General features: G+C 40.8%; 1 protein-coding gene across 2 annotated transcripts in view; it reads left to right on the plus strand.

Moving 5' to 3' along the window:
* The window catches only part of CRIM1 (cysteine rich transmembrane BMP regulator 1), a 188,114-nt gene that overhangs the window by 10,741 nt on the left and 164,302 nt on the right, over positions 1 to 13,071 (plus strand). For both annotated transcript variants that reach the window (XM_055725803.1, XM_055725802.1), the window contains exon 2: positions 3,835 to 4,008. In XM_055725803.1, the coding sequence (XP_055581778.1) occupies positions 3,835 to 4,008 (174 nt within the window). The remainder of the gene's footprint in view (positions 1 to 3,834; positions 4,009 to 13,071) is intronic.

Below are 13,071 nucleotides of genomic sequence, written 5' to 3' on the forward strand. Positions count from 1 at the left end.
AGAGATGGTGGAAAGCACAGCTAAACTGAGATCAGTTTGGATGAAAACTAACAGTTTACTTGGGCTGCTTTTCAGCTGGATTGTTTGTAAAAACTCAAGAATGTTAAACACCTACTTGGTTTTTCATATTTTTAAATGTCCTTGAAGTCAGCTAGTGGATAAGATGTGCATACCGAAGCCTGAGAGGCTCTTAGATTCTTACATTTGGGTTTTGTCAACTCTGCTTGCAGAGAAGTAAAGCATTCACAAATGATTAAATCTCAGTTTCTTCCTTCATATCATCCAGATTTCTGAGAGGTACGCATGAAAGAGCACTCTTCTTAGAAGGAAGCCATAGAGGAGGTCAAACAGCATGCAGGAAAATGCTTCTGCGGTCTGAAATTGTTCATGAACTGTCCCAGGTCTCCAGATTACTGGTGTGTAAAAGTTTGTTTTTCGGAATAGTCCACAGGACATGATTATCTCAGGAGTAATAGAGGCTAGGTTATATGCTTCACGGAGCCTAGACTTTGTTCAAGACATGTTTCCATTATCAGCTGAAATACTGCTGACCTTTGAAGGAAGAAGCAATGCTGTACTACTGGGTGACCGCTTACCTGCATCAAGCACAGCACTAGATGCCTTCGCATCAAGTAACTAAAGCTTTGCATTGCAGTGAGACACAGGATTCATCCCTTTAGCTCATGCGAGTGCTCTCATGTGGTTGTACCTTTTGTACCAAGGAATTTTGTTCTGCCTATACTGATATGACTTCTGAGGGTTTACTTTGTAGTAAACAAGTACTCATTTAATGGGACCTTAAGATTCTGTTGAAAAAAAGGACAAAATCAACTAGCAAAAGGAGTCTTAAGTCTGCATGAAAGATCATGCTGGACTGCATTGATTTACTAAACTAAAATAAGCTCTCTTCTTATGACATGTTTGTTCCTTTATTGATAGCAATCGTATTTCTAGACAAAATGGTGTGAAAAGCAGACTGGCAAAAGATGTTCAGGCTGGAACTGGATTTGTATTCTTCCTGTCTGAATGATTCAAGATTCAGCTGTTAGATGTATAGCTTGCAATTATTACTGAGGGATTTCTCTTCTCTCCTGTCCTCTTAATGGCTACCAAGCTAGTTTGGGGGCTGTGGCACCGAAGACTTCAAGTGTGCCTAGTACTGGGGCATGCGCTGCGTATGTACCCTCTCTTCTGTTCCCATCCGAGAAGCCATGAGAGGTGGCAGGCAAGATATCAAACACTAACCTGTCCTGGAAGTGACATAATGTTTTGGGCAGTGCTGCAGCGTGTGGTGCATCTGCATCAAGGCGTTCTGCCGTGAGCGAGGAACAGCCCTGCTGCCCATGCCAGGTGGGTACCACCTTACGGGGGGTGAGCAGCTCCTGTGTAACAGGCATCCCGCTGATCTCTGTCAGCCTTGAAAAGATCTAGTTGCTGAAATGCCACTGGGCAGAGACACAGAACTGCTCTGAACTGGTGTGCTGGAAAAGCAAAAGCGTGCTGTCATCCCCGTCTGTGGGCTCCACCTGTCTGCACTATGCTGGTCTCGGGGTGCTGGTGGGCAGAGCAGCTCTGGGGAGGGGGGCCAGCCTGTCCACAGTGGTAGGGGAGGAAAGCCTATGTGTCAGAAACAAGGAATGATTCAAACAGTTTTCTTAAGACCATTGAACAGACCAATCTGGATGAAGCTGTGGTCCCTGTGGTTACAGAATTGGAAACACCAAGTCTTGGAGTGTAACTATAGCCTCTTTTGTTCCTGTCATTACGTGGATTACTGCTGTGATTTGTAAAATACAAATTGTCCAGGCGGTATTCCGGCTTCTCGAAAACAGGATGTATTATTGTTCTCCAAATTCTCATGATTTTTTTTTTCCTCCCTCTGCATGCGTGGCCTCCTCACAATGAAAGTGTCCCAAGTGTCCCAAGCGTTACTGAAGCGGCATCTTTTCTTGAAAGAATTTTAATAGTTTCTCTTCAGGAACTTCTACGCTTCCTTTGGCTTTTATTGATAGAGTTGTTGTATGGGATGATAGATGAACTTTAACTAAAAAAAAGAAAAAAAAAAAAAAAAAAAAAGAGACAAATTACTTCCTGGGGTTAATGACTGCCCTTCCTCTGCTGTTTTTATGGCGTAGAAGAGCCATGGGGTTCCCATGGAAGTTCCCTTCGTTATGTCTAAAATCGACCTGGTTTTTATTTGGTGCTTTTTGTCAGCAGGGTACTCTGCTGACTTACAACAGAAAGCAAGCAAGTAGTTGTACAGGGAGAAACATACCTCTGAGAGTTGGCTGTGGCGCTTTCTGTAGCACCATTACTTGATAGGTAAATGGCTTTTTCCAGGTGTTTCCCCCAAATGGGAAAACCTGCAGGTTAGTGCATGTTCTGCATGTTTCTTAGAGTGGACAGTACTTGCATGTCAACCCCAGAGTGTGTGTGTATGTGTGTACACTGTTATGTACTACTGGTTTTTAGACTTCTTTTGAGTGTCAGGCTATAAATGACAAAGAGTTTGTGTTTGGCTGTGGCCTCCCATACTGGAGGACACTTCTGATAACCCCAAAACCAACAACCCCCCCCCCCCCCCCCCCTTCATAGCTGGAAGATGTTTATCTGTTGGTTTGGGGTTTTTTTTTTTTCAGATGTTTCTTGGCAGGATCTGTATCGGAAATTTGCTTGTTGGTAGTGTATATTAAAATTGAGGTGAACCTACCAGAAGGTGTGACGTGAAAGCTGCTGTGGAATATGAGGATGTAAAGATTGATAATAAATGTTTGTTTCTTTTGTCATTACTAGAAGCCAGTGGACTTTCTGTGTGAATATTTTGTGGTACTTGTTTTGGTAGACAGACCAGGTTAGAAAATGATCTGGTGCTCTGTAGCGAAGAATACCTAATGACTAGTTTATTTTCTTGAATCTTGCATAAAAAGCACATGTCTTACTTAAACTTCTGCTTTGGTGGGATGTTGCTGGGTGTGCATTTGACCTAAGGAAGCTGAGATCTTGTAGGACTGGTAATCTTGGTGGAACTCTACCAACTGGATTTATCGCTTCCTGGACGGGGGTGGGGTGAGGTGGTGGTGGGGTGGAGTGGAGCATCTTGTTGCATGTAGCCTCCTTCTAAAAGGGAAATGGGCAGCTGTGCAGTGGGAACATCAATTACACACGTTTGACGGGACTCATTGGAAAGAAGCAGAATTATTTGAGCAGAAAGACTCGTTCCGGCCCAGCTATCCCTCCGCCCCTTGACAGCAAGGAGCGTGATGTGCTTGAGCAATTCTCCTAGAGTGTGGATGGCAGTCCAGGAGTGCTGGAAAAATCACTTTTGGTTATATTACAGAATTGGAGGCCTGGCATCTTGCAGTATTTTTGTAATGAAAAAGTTATCTCTGTGGAGTGAATTCTATGTGATGTATTTTTAATCGGGTTTAAAAATGCTCTCTTTCTGACTCAATTTTGACTTCTGTAACAGCTGCAGATTCTGTCCAGCATTCTCACTTCCATGATAAATATAACTTCAAGTATCTGCAAAAGTTATTTCAGTTAGAATAGCAGTCATTTGTACTACAGCTATGCATTTCCCTGAGACATCATAGTTTTTCATACAGATGGAAGTAAACAATGCCAGTAGCTGTAGCAAAATGGGCAATAGAACAGCTGCAAAACATGGTATTTGGCAAACCCCACAGTTTAGATTAATCCATTATTTTTTTTTAATGTGTTATCTTCTGTTTAGCACTGTTGAACTCCAAGTAGATCGCACCCAACTCCAAAGCAGCTGAATTTATATGCTACAGCCAAAATCCAATAGTGAGTGAGTTTGTTTGTTTATTTTAGATGAAAACTGGGATGATGATCAGCTTCTTGGATTTGAACCATGCAATGAAAACCTTATAACAGGTTGTAACATAATCAACGGGAAATGTAAATGTGACACCATTCGGACCTGTAATAATCCGTTTGAATTTCCAAGCCGGGATACTTGCCTGTCGGCCTTAAAAAGGATTGAAGGTAAGCACTTGTCTTCCGTAATTCAGTTAGTAATTTTTTTGTGCATTTGATGAAAAGCTAGGGTCTAGTTTAATGTGTTTTAGCATGACCTGGGTGGTTTCAGATACCTGTGGTCTTGTACTTTTCAGAAGACAGTTGTATGTTTTAAAGGAAGATAGGATTTCGGTAAGCTTGGTCTTCTGAATGCATAGGTTTGGAAGAAGCTACTACTCTATGTATTATGATGTTTTCAGATTTTAAGACTAAACCAGTTCTGTTTATAGTTCATGATAGCTACCGTAGCATATCTTTGGCTGAGAAGCAGTGGGGAAAACTCCCTTTAGATGTATTGATATATGACTGAACCATGAATAAACACAGTGGATTGTGTTAGCAAAGGCATAGAAAAAGGAGTAGTTGTTGATTATGCTTGTATGTTTTCTTGTATGAATGCATGAATTGTTATTTCTTTAGGTTTACATAACGTAGCATTACTTTAATGCTCATATTTTTCAGTTTGTGTTCCTTTGATTAGACTTGCATTACGCCACATACGTTTATGCTACTGCACGGATACATGATGGGTTTTTGTCTGGGGTTTTTTTGGCTTTTTTTGTTGCTTATGGCTGAACTGGAAATGAGTTCGCTCAAAAAAATTCAGTCGGAATTCAATTCCCACGATGTGTTTCTAGGACTGTTTTGAACAGCTATCAAAGCTTTGATCTTGGGTCCTTTCTTATGATGCTGTAATTACTGTTTATTTTCCAAAGTGTCCAGGAACATGCAAAAGTTGATTAGTGGTGTGAACCTGCTTAATGACTTTACTTTAAACATTGGTTTAAAGTCATATTGCAAAAGTAAATGTATTTATAAGGCTACTAACCATATTTAAAGTTGCTATCTTTGAGTTAAGGAGGTGTGATCTGATGTCATCTGTTGTAGTCCTTTTGTGATAAGAAAAGTGGGTTTGAGCTTTACATTAACCAAGGAGATCTTGTGAGAAAAATGCAGCTGGTGGAAGTATGTTTGTTATCATTGTACGCCTGTAGTGACTGATGTCATGACCAAGTGCATTGCGTGGGTTTGTGTTGTTTTGTAGGTCTAGGAAGAGGAGAGGCACAACCTCCGGCCTCTTGTTTGTTGTTGCAGTAGTGGGCAGTAGTGTATATGGGTTCTTAAATAACCTTACTACTTCTATTTTTATTGGTGAATGTGTGACTAAGTCTGTAGTAGTTCAGCAGGACTCTAATGGCATGACAATTTATCATGTGTTTAACTTGCTAAAAATCTCTTGTGGGATGCCTTTTTGTTTTTTGCAGGCTTGGAAGAAATGGACTTAAGTTTGTGGAATGGTATAGCTAAAGCAGGTTGTGAGTAACTTGCCTTCAGCAACTGCTTGTTTCGGCTAAAGTGGCATTTTAAAAAGAGCTGCCTTTTGAGCTTAGCCAGGTGGTAACAATATGCTACATGTAAACTGTCTGGCATGACAGTGATGGTGCGGTTGTTTTTCAGAGGTGTACTTTTCTTTTTTGTTTTCATTTTCTTGGTTTTATTTCTTTTCTGGGCGTAAAGTGGAGGATGTTCTTCCAAAACCTCAGACTATATTAGAAGAGTTTAGGACACGTTGATTTTTAATCCTTCACAGGCAGGAAAGATAGTGATAAAACAACAACGGTACCCTTATGTATCAGAAATCTGGCAGTTAGACCTTGAGTATTAGAACAGTCCAGCTTTTACTCATAAGGATGTGAATTTGCATTTGAATCCTCAGACTATCAAACCCTGCCACTGAGGAATGTTTGAAGTTAAAGCCATCCATATTTCCTAACAGAAGGGCAGAAGTCATAGCATAACTTTGATTTGTCTGCATTTGACAGCAGTAGTCAGTTAAGTCTGCCTGCTGTGTTTTGCACTGTAAATGCTTATCCCTCTTTCTCAAAATAGGATTGGGAATTGAATCATAACTGCTTATGGAGGCTGTTTCCTTAAATGCATTACTTGTTTTGGTAATTAAAACTCAATTAATGCTTCATCCTGTACCTAAGCTAATGGAAAAGAAGAGTAACTTTCTCCCCTCGTGCTTGCCACATCCCTATTCAGTAAGCAAGCCAAGTCTCTTGGGTAGAATGGGATAGGTACTTTGGTGTGTCTGTGCCGCTATTTGCTGTTTGAGTATTTCAGGCTTTCAAAATTTAAAGCCTAGAAGTTGATTTGATCCATTTGGAAAGTCTACCTGAAACATGCTTGGGCATTAAACAAAACAGGCTCTTTGAGCATGTTAAAACAAAGAAATCTTTCAGTTTCTTTAAGGCAAGTTAAGTCCTAAACTGTATTATCGTGGAAAAAGGAGTGATTCATAAGATCAGTTAAACATGTCTAAGATTTTCCTGAAATCCAAAGTACTGATGTGTACTTTACTCTTGGCTTGTCTGTTGAAGATAATAGCAGGAAGATTTGAAAATAGTAATTCAGATCTTGAAATACTCTTAATAGAATCCACTGGCATGGAAAGTAAGACCAAGAGAGGGTAGTCTTAATGTCCCTTTCCTCACCAGACTTGATATGGTAATTAAATGCACAGTGTGATTAAAAAGATGTAAGTTGAGCACCTGAATGATATCCATCTGTGCCATGTGCCATGATCAGAGTTTCTCAAGTAAACTTAGAAGAAAAGTGCCATCTAAGCAGCTACTTCTGTGTATTTTCTACTTTGAGGATACTTACTAAATAATTGAAAATGCTTTGTGTTGTTCAGTGACATGTGTCACTCTGCAAGATTTTGATATTCATTATAAGTTTGTGTGTCATTCACATGTTGTTGAACTTCCATAACACAACTGAGGCAAGGGAAGATACTTAACCCCATACTGCTGAGGGGAAAAAGGGGTCAGGTAGCCTTCCTTCTAATTATGGAGGTAATTGGGAAGGGAGAAGGTCCTACCAAGGGAACTTTTTTAACTTTACAGAGTATTTGACTAATTGGAACCTAGAAAATTAGTATACAATGGCATCTAGAGAAACTCTGGCTGAAGGAATTTCATTAAAGTTGCATAGCTATGACAAATTGTCTTGGGCTGTATAAATTCATTTAACTGAGGAGCCGTCTTTCAGTTTCCTGAGCAGTTGAGGCAAGGTGGTTATAGAGGCCAGTGGTGCTAGGTCAGTGTGGTTTGCTTGTTCTGATTAAAATGAATTCTGTGGCTTTTCTTTCTTTCTATCTCCTTTTTTTCTTTTTTCTTTCTTTTGTTTTGTTGGATTATTCTTTTGTTGTTGTTGTTCTTTCCTTGAAAGAAGAAGGAAGGATGTATTTAGGCTGCCTGAACCATGCTAAGTATACGTAGGTCTGTGCACAGGAGGTGCTGGTGCCAGTGCATAGCGTTAGCTGTAGGTGCCAGCTCTATCAACCTGTATGGCTGCCTCTGCCTGCAGGTGTAGAATCCGTTCCATAAGTATGACCTGGCAAATAACAAGTGGTAAGCTGAAATCTGAAGTACCATCTCCAGATACGAATGTGTATGTGCTTAAGGGGTCGGGGCTTTTGCACGTGCTCTGGTTTCTTCTGTCTCTTTGCGCTCACGCCTTGCCTTTCAAGTGCCTCTCTAGTCATCTTCCTTTTGTATCTAGTTTGTCTTATACTGAAGCTTTTCAGGCTGTGTGTGGTCTTCCCTTCTGGGCTTGATGTCAGTTCTAGCTTGCTTACCCAGCTAACCCAAAGTTTTTCTTGTTACCTTGGTATAGGATCTTTCCCTGTCGGCTTGTGTCTGCCTGCCTTCCTGGGCTCCTCATATTGCATTCTATTTTTACCTTTTTCTGCCTCCTTTTCTTGCTTTCTTTGCCTACCTATTTCATCCCATTCGCACCCCAGTTCACTTAAACAAGCTACATGAGGCAAATAGGGCAACTTTATCTGTCCTTCCTTCCCAAAATTGGGCTGCACGGGCTCTGACGTTGTGTGGTGTAGGTGGCACTGACAGGGCCTGAAAGCCACGTTCTTGATTTTATCTCCCAGAGCCTTGCTCTGCCCTGACTGGGACAGCCTGTAATGAGGAGAGTCTGCTTTAATCTCTACCCAAATGCATGTAACTTCTGTAGGGGTGCTGAAAAAACCCTATTTTTTTTATTTGCAAAGGAAGGACTATTTGCAAGAAAGGACTGAGAGGCTGGTGTGGGGTCTCAGTCATACCGGTACTGAATGCCCTTGTCACCCCCACCCCGTGCCCTTGTTTTCCTGGGCAGATAGGGTTGGATACATTTGAAAGGATTGGTTTTGTCATAGAACTTGGTAGCTAACTTCTAACTAATCTTCGTGTAGATGTATTGCAAATGTTCAAAGACTTGTTACTTGCGTAGAGTACCACATAGTGTAAAGCATGCTGAGGCCTTAGAGGTCTCCCAGCTCTATTACCAGGCTTAAAGTGTCTGCTTCCCTGTATGGGCCGTCAGCGACTTACCATATACACGATTTGCAAGGAGGTCACGAACCATCCTACTGTGAGGAAATACACATATTTGGGGCTAGAAAGAAACTGTCTGGAAAAGCTATCGCGTACCTAAGTAATAATAGATTCCTGTGTTGGGTTTTTGTTGTTGTTATTTGAAAAGCTTTTGGTTATTGTCTTGATGAGCGCCTGCTCTGATATGGCTCAGGAAATCCTGTGTTCTTGAGCTTGGAAAGCTTGTCTCTATTCAAGAGACTGCTAACGATGACAGTTTGGTTGAACTTGGGCTGTTGGAGTGGACTGTGGAAAATACGGCCAGAGGGTGAAAAGTGATGAGATGCCATCTGTCTGCTGAGCCACAGTAACAGGCTTAAGTCTAATAAGCTGCATCGACACATTCTTGTAGTTGTGATCTGCTAAGATTTAGCTGTGGACAGTACAGAAGAGTCAGTTCTTCAGACTTTGCGTGAGACACTGAGGATTGGGGGTGAGGGAAACACTGAGGATTGGGGGTGAGGGAAGTGGCGGAGAAAGTTGTGTGGGGGTTTTTTGTTTGGTTGGTTTTTTTTTAATCAAGATACATTTGCAGGGCACTGGTAGGTAGTAGCATTGAAAACTTGTGTTGTGCCAGACCAAGTACCTTGCAAGCTTGCCTAGCATGTATGAAGAGTCACTAGGAAGTCAGTGTCTGTCTGACATGACCCAGCCTCAGTACTTTCATTACAACTCTCCTGTTCTGGCATCTTCTTTCTTTCCCTCTGTGCTAGACTCTGGCAGCAGTTCAGATGGCCCAGCAGAGCTTTAAAGAATAGGAACCGAAGTATGTCCTTGAGCCTGCTCTTCTTCCTCCTACTCTCCAGAGCAGGTCAGGGTCTGTGCTGCCACAAGCTGCTGGTGGGACGGCGGTGTGCCCTGCCGCCACCCCCCTTCAGAGGCAGCAGCAGGTCTTTGCAGTGGTAACTTGTTCCTTTAACAACCATACCCTGCTGAAACAGCTCTCCTCTCCCCTCTCTGGGAAGTGAGGGAAGAGTTGTGGATCAGAAGCATCCAGGCTTTCACTAGGTGGGCTGTACTTCAGGATGGGATCTCTTCGACTGCATTTACTAAAAAATTCAGTCTGCTGATTCTCGCAAAGATGAGAAACTTCCTGGTACTAGTTTGCTGCTTTAATATAATTCAGCAGCTGTGTTTGTTTTGGTGATACCAGGGACTGGTGTGACACACAGATAAAGGTTTCTCAAGTATTATGGAGAGCCTAAGTGCCACTGGTCGTAGCAAAGGTGGTGGTTTTGTGTCACGTTCTTTCAGTGTACACTTGGGCTCTTAAAGCAGAGAAACCAATTGACTTTCTTTATCAGTTCATGCTCTACAAAAGCGTGAGCATTTTCCATGTCAAAAGTTAACCCCTGTATTCAGAATATATGTGAAGGATAATTTTCTACCTTCTTCAATGAAAGATGCATTTAATGCTTTAGGTAAATAGACACCCTTCAGTTGCATCTTTGCATGTAAAACCTGCTGCTGGTACTAAGTTATTGAAACTGCTATTTTAAGAGTTGCTTCTTGGCTACCTGGCTTGCACCTTTCTGAGCTATTCACTGCTGTCCTTCATAGGTGAAAGAAAAAGGCCTTTTAAATCACTGGCATCTATTAAGCCGGCTTATTGCAACATACTCATTGCATTCCATTATTTTTTACATGTAACTGAATAACTTTATGCTGGCAAATGTTGCAGTACCTGTTAGACCAGTCCTGGAATAACAAATATGAGAAGGTAATTTTATTCTGAATGCTTGTTTGGTTGTTGTTGTGTCTGATTTTGTGTTAAACTTCACTTGTGTGGTCTTAATGGCTGCAGCTATGCTGAAAAACTAGAACAGAATAAATCCAGCTTTATGCTGAATTATCAAGCAAGGAGGGGAGTGAAATACTTTCATATGTGCTTAATCTGATACACTTTCCACTCCTCTCGCATAACAATTAACGTATGTTTTTGCTCAAATAACTGAACTTTGAAGGTTGGCATGCATTCGCAATAAGGAATGTGGTTGTGGCAAAGGTCCAGATTTTACCCTTGAACATGCTTGTGAGAGCCAAGTAAATGCATTTGAAGGCAAAATTTCACATGAAAACACTGAGGAAAATAGCAGTATAGCTTTTGGGCTTTGTTTCTGGATGCGTAGATACAGAAGGAAAAAACATTTGATGTGGAAATGGTTCAGATTAGTAATAATGATATAAACTTGAATATACAAAGAAATCTTCCCAAAACCAAAAAGGAAGAGAGCTCACTCATTAATTGATGAGAGGGTTTTGTGGCATTGCAGTTGCCTTCAGAGCATAACAGAGCACTGTTAAATTTGCAGGACTTGTCACTTTTTCTAACTCCGCAGAGAACTGTTCCCTGATCAAGGAAATATGATCTTTTTCTAATGTATTGGCTCTTTCAGCATGTCCTATTTTTAAAATGAGTTGTCACACAGAGAACATCTGTGCCATGAAATTTCAAGCTAACAGTAAGAAAACCTTGCAGAAGTTTCAGAAAGATATCAAAAGGGAAAACTGACTTTCATATCTCTGTATTGATGTGGCCAGATACCTAATTTTAGGCTTAATTAGATTATGAATAATGCTGTTTGTATTAACGGGGGAAAAGCTGCATTGCAGAAACTGTTCGGAGGGAAGACTGAAGAAAGAACCCAAAAGTGAGTAGCTGGTTTAGGAAAAACCCTGGAATTGTTAGCATCACAGAGGTCATGTACGATTGTAACTAATACTGTATCTTTACATTTCTATTTTTTCCTTGCCATTTTATGTAAATGTGTGGTGTTTTTACTGTATAGTAACTGAGTTTATTGCCTTTCTGTGCTAATACGAGCTCACGTGAGCTGCTGGGCAGATGCCAGCCTTGCCTTTTCTTCTGTATCCAAATCCTGGGGTGTGGAATGCTTATGGAGAGAGGGTACAGGATCTTCAACTTGTGACACTTCTCTTTAGAGAAAACTTGCAGTTTCTGAGATGGCTGTGGACAGAAGTGTAACCTTAACTGTAGGCCTTGGGGTAGGGCTGCGTGACAAATGCATCCTACAAAGCTAGCAGTCTGCTGTGGATGGTCAAAGCGTGGTTTTTCCTAAAGACAAAGGCGCATTCTTCTCACCTTTTGCTGTTTCAAATGCTTACCTGCATTCATCTGAAACAGAATACAAGATAACTTATTGTACCTGGACCCCCTGTAAGAGAAGGGAAAGGACAGTTACCTTACAGCTGGTAAGATCTTAACTTTTGATAAGGTCAGTGCCTGCCAAATGTTCTTTTCCATGTTGGCAAGCAGGCTGTGCTGAACTGTGTCCGCTTTAACTGTAGTGGCAAGTTAGAGGTTTTAATGAATGCTTGACCTTAACCTCTGTTCCAGTTGGGGAAGAGAGAGAAAATGAAGCAGGTCACTCTTAGCAGAACACTTCCAGATGCGGTGTTGATTTTAAGGATCAAAAGTTACCTACATGTGACAGAAGAGACTTGAGCAAAGATCTCAGATCTCAAATTTGAATGGAATGTAAACATGAGGTTAATGTGGCATGCTAGCAGAAAGCTATATTCCTGTGGCACTTCATGTCCTGGGTCACAGGTCTTGTTTTGACAGGGCAAGTTTTGTTTGGATAAATGCAGCATTGATGCTGATGGAGATAACTGAGTGTTGGATGAATGTATCCAGTGATATTCTATCGGTGGCATACTGGCCAATGTGACAGTTTTAATACAATGGTTATGTCTCTGTAAATAATGAAGAATAATTTATTGGAAAAAGTTGTCTCTTTTTTGTTTGTTTGTTTGATTGCAACCAGTAACTTCACAGTTGTGTCTCCTAAAGACTGATATACCAATACTTTGTAGTTCTGAATGGTTGTATAGCATGGCAACAAATTATTTTAGATCTTTGTCTCCAAATTTAGGCTTTGAATTATTTTGTGAAGTTCTGTTGTGGTTTTTTCTCTAAATAGAACAAACATTATGCGGCTTCCACAGCATGAGGCTAAATTTTCTGTGCAATAGAATAAAGCATTATCAACAAAATGTTCGTTTCCAAGATGGATGGAGGGATGGAGACTAGAGGCAAAGCAAGATCCTGTGAACTGGTTGGCTTTTGGAGAAACTTTGAAGTTGGATAATCCCTTGCAGAGGATGGAAGGTGGGAGGGGGAAAGGAGAAAGAGCAGTGTTTCTGGAAAACTTCCAATGACTCTACTTCAGAACAGGCTGCAGGTAGGACGCTTAGTAAGTTTGGTTTGCCCTGGCAGCTTTTAAGTAGAGCAAGGATACTTGAACAGTACCCTTTTCAAGACTCAGGAGAATTTAACTCAGTCCAACTTAAACATTCCAAAAATGTGTATGAGCCTGCTTTTTTATCTGTATTCACTACTAGAAGATGAAACACTTACTTCCCCCATATGCAAAAGCACTTGTTAATTAATACAGTAATAGAGGATGTCCCTATCAGTTTTCAAATATAAGATTTTCACCCTGTAAGAAAGCAAAATGATTAATATTTGCAATGGAATTGTGATATTAGTGTAATAAAAAACCCCAAAATTATTTCTGTACCAAAAATAATTTTTTTGCATTACTAACCTTTCTCCTCCAGGTTATCA

The sequence above is a fragment of the Falco cherrug genome, chromosome 13 (assembly GCF_023634085.1).
Source record: "Falco cherrug isolate bFalChe1 chromosome 13, bFalChe1.pri, whole genome shotgun sequence".
Classification (NCBI taxonomy): Eukaryota; Metazoa; Chordata; class Aves; order Falconiformes; family Falconidae; genus Falco; species Falco cherrug.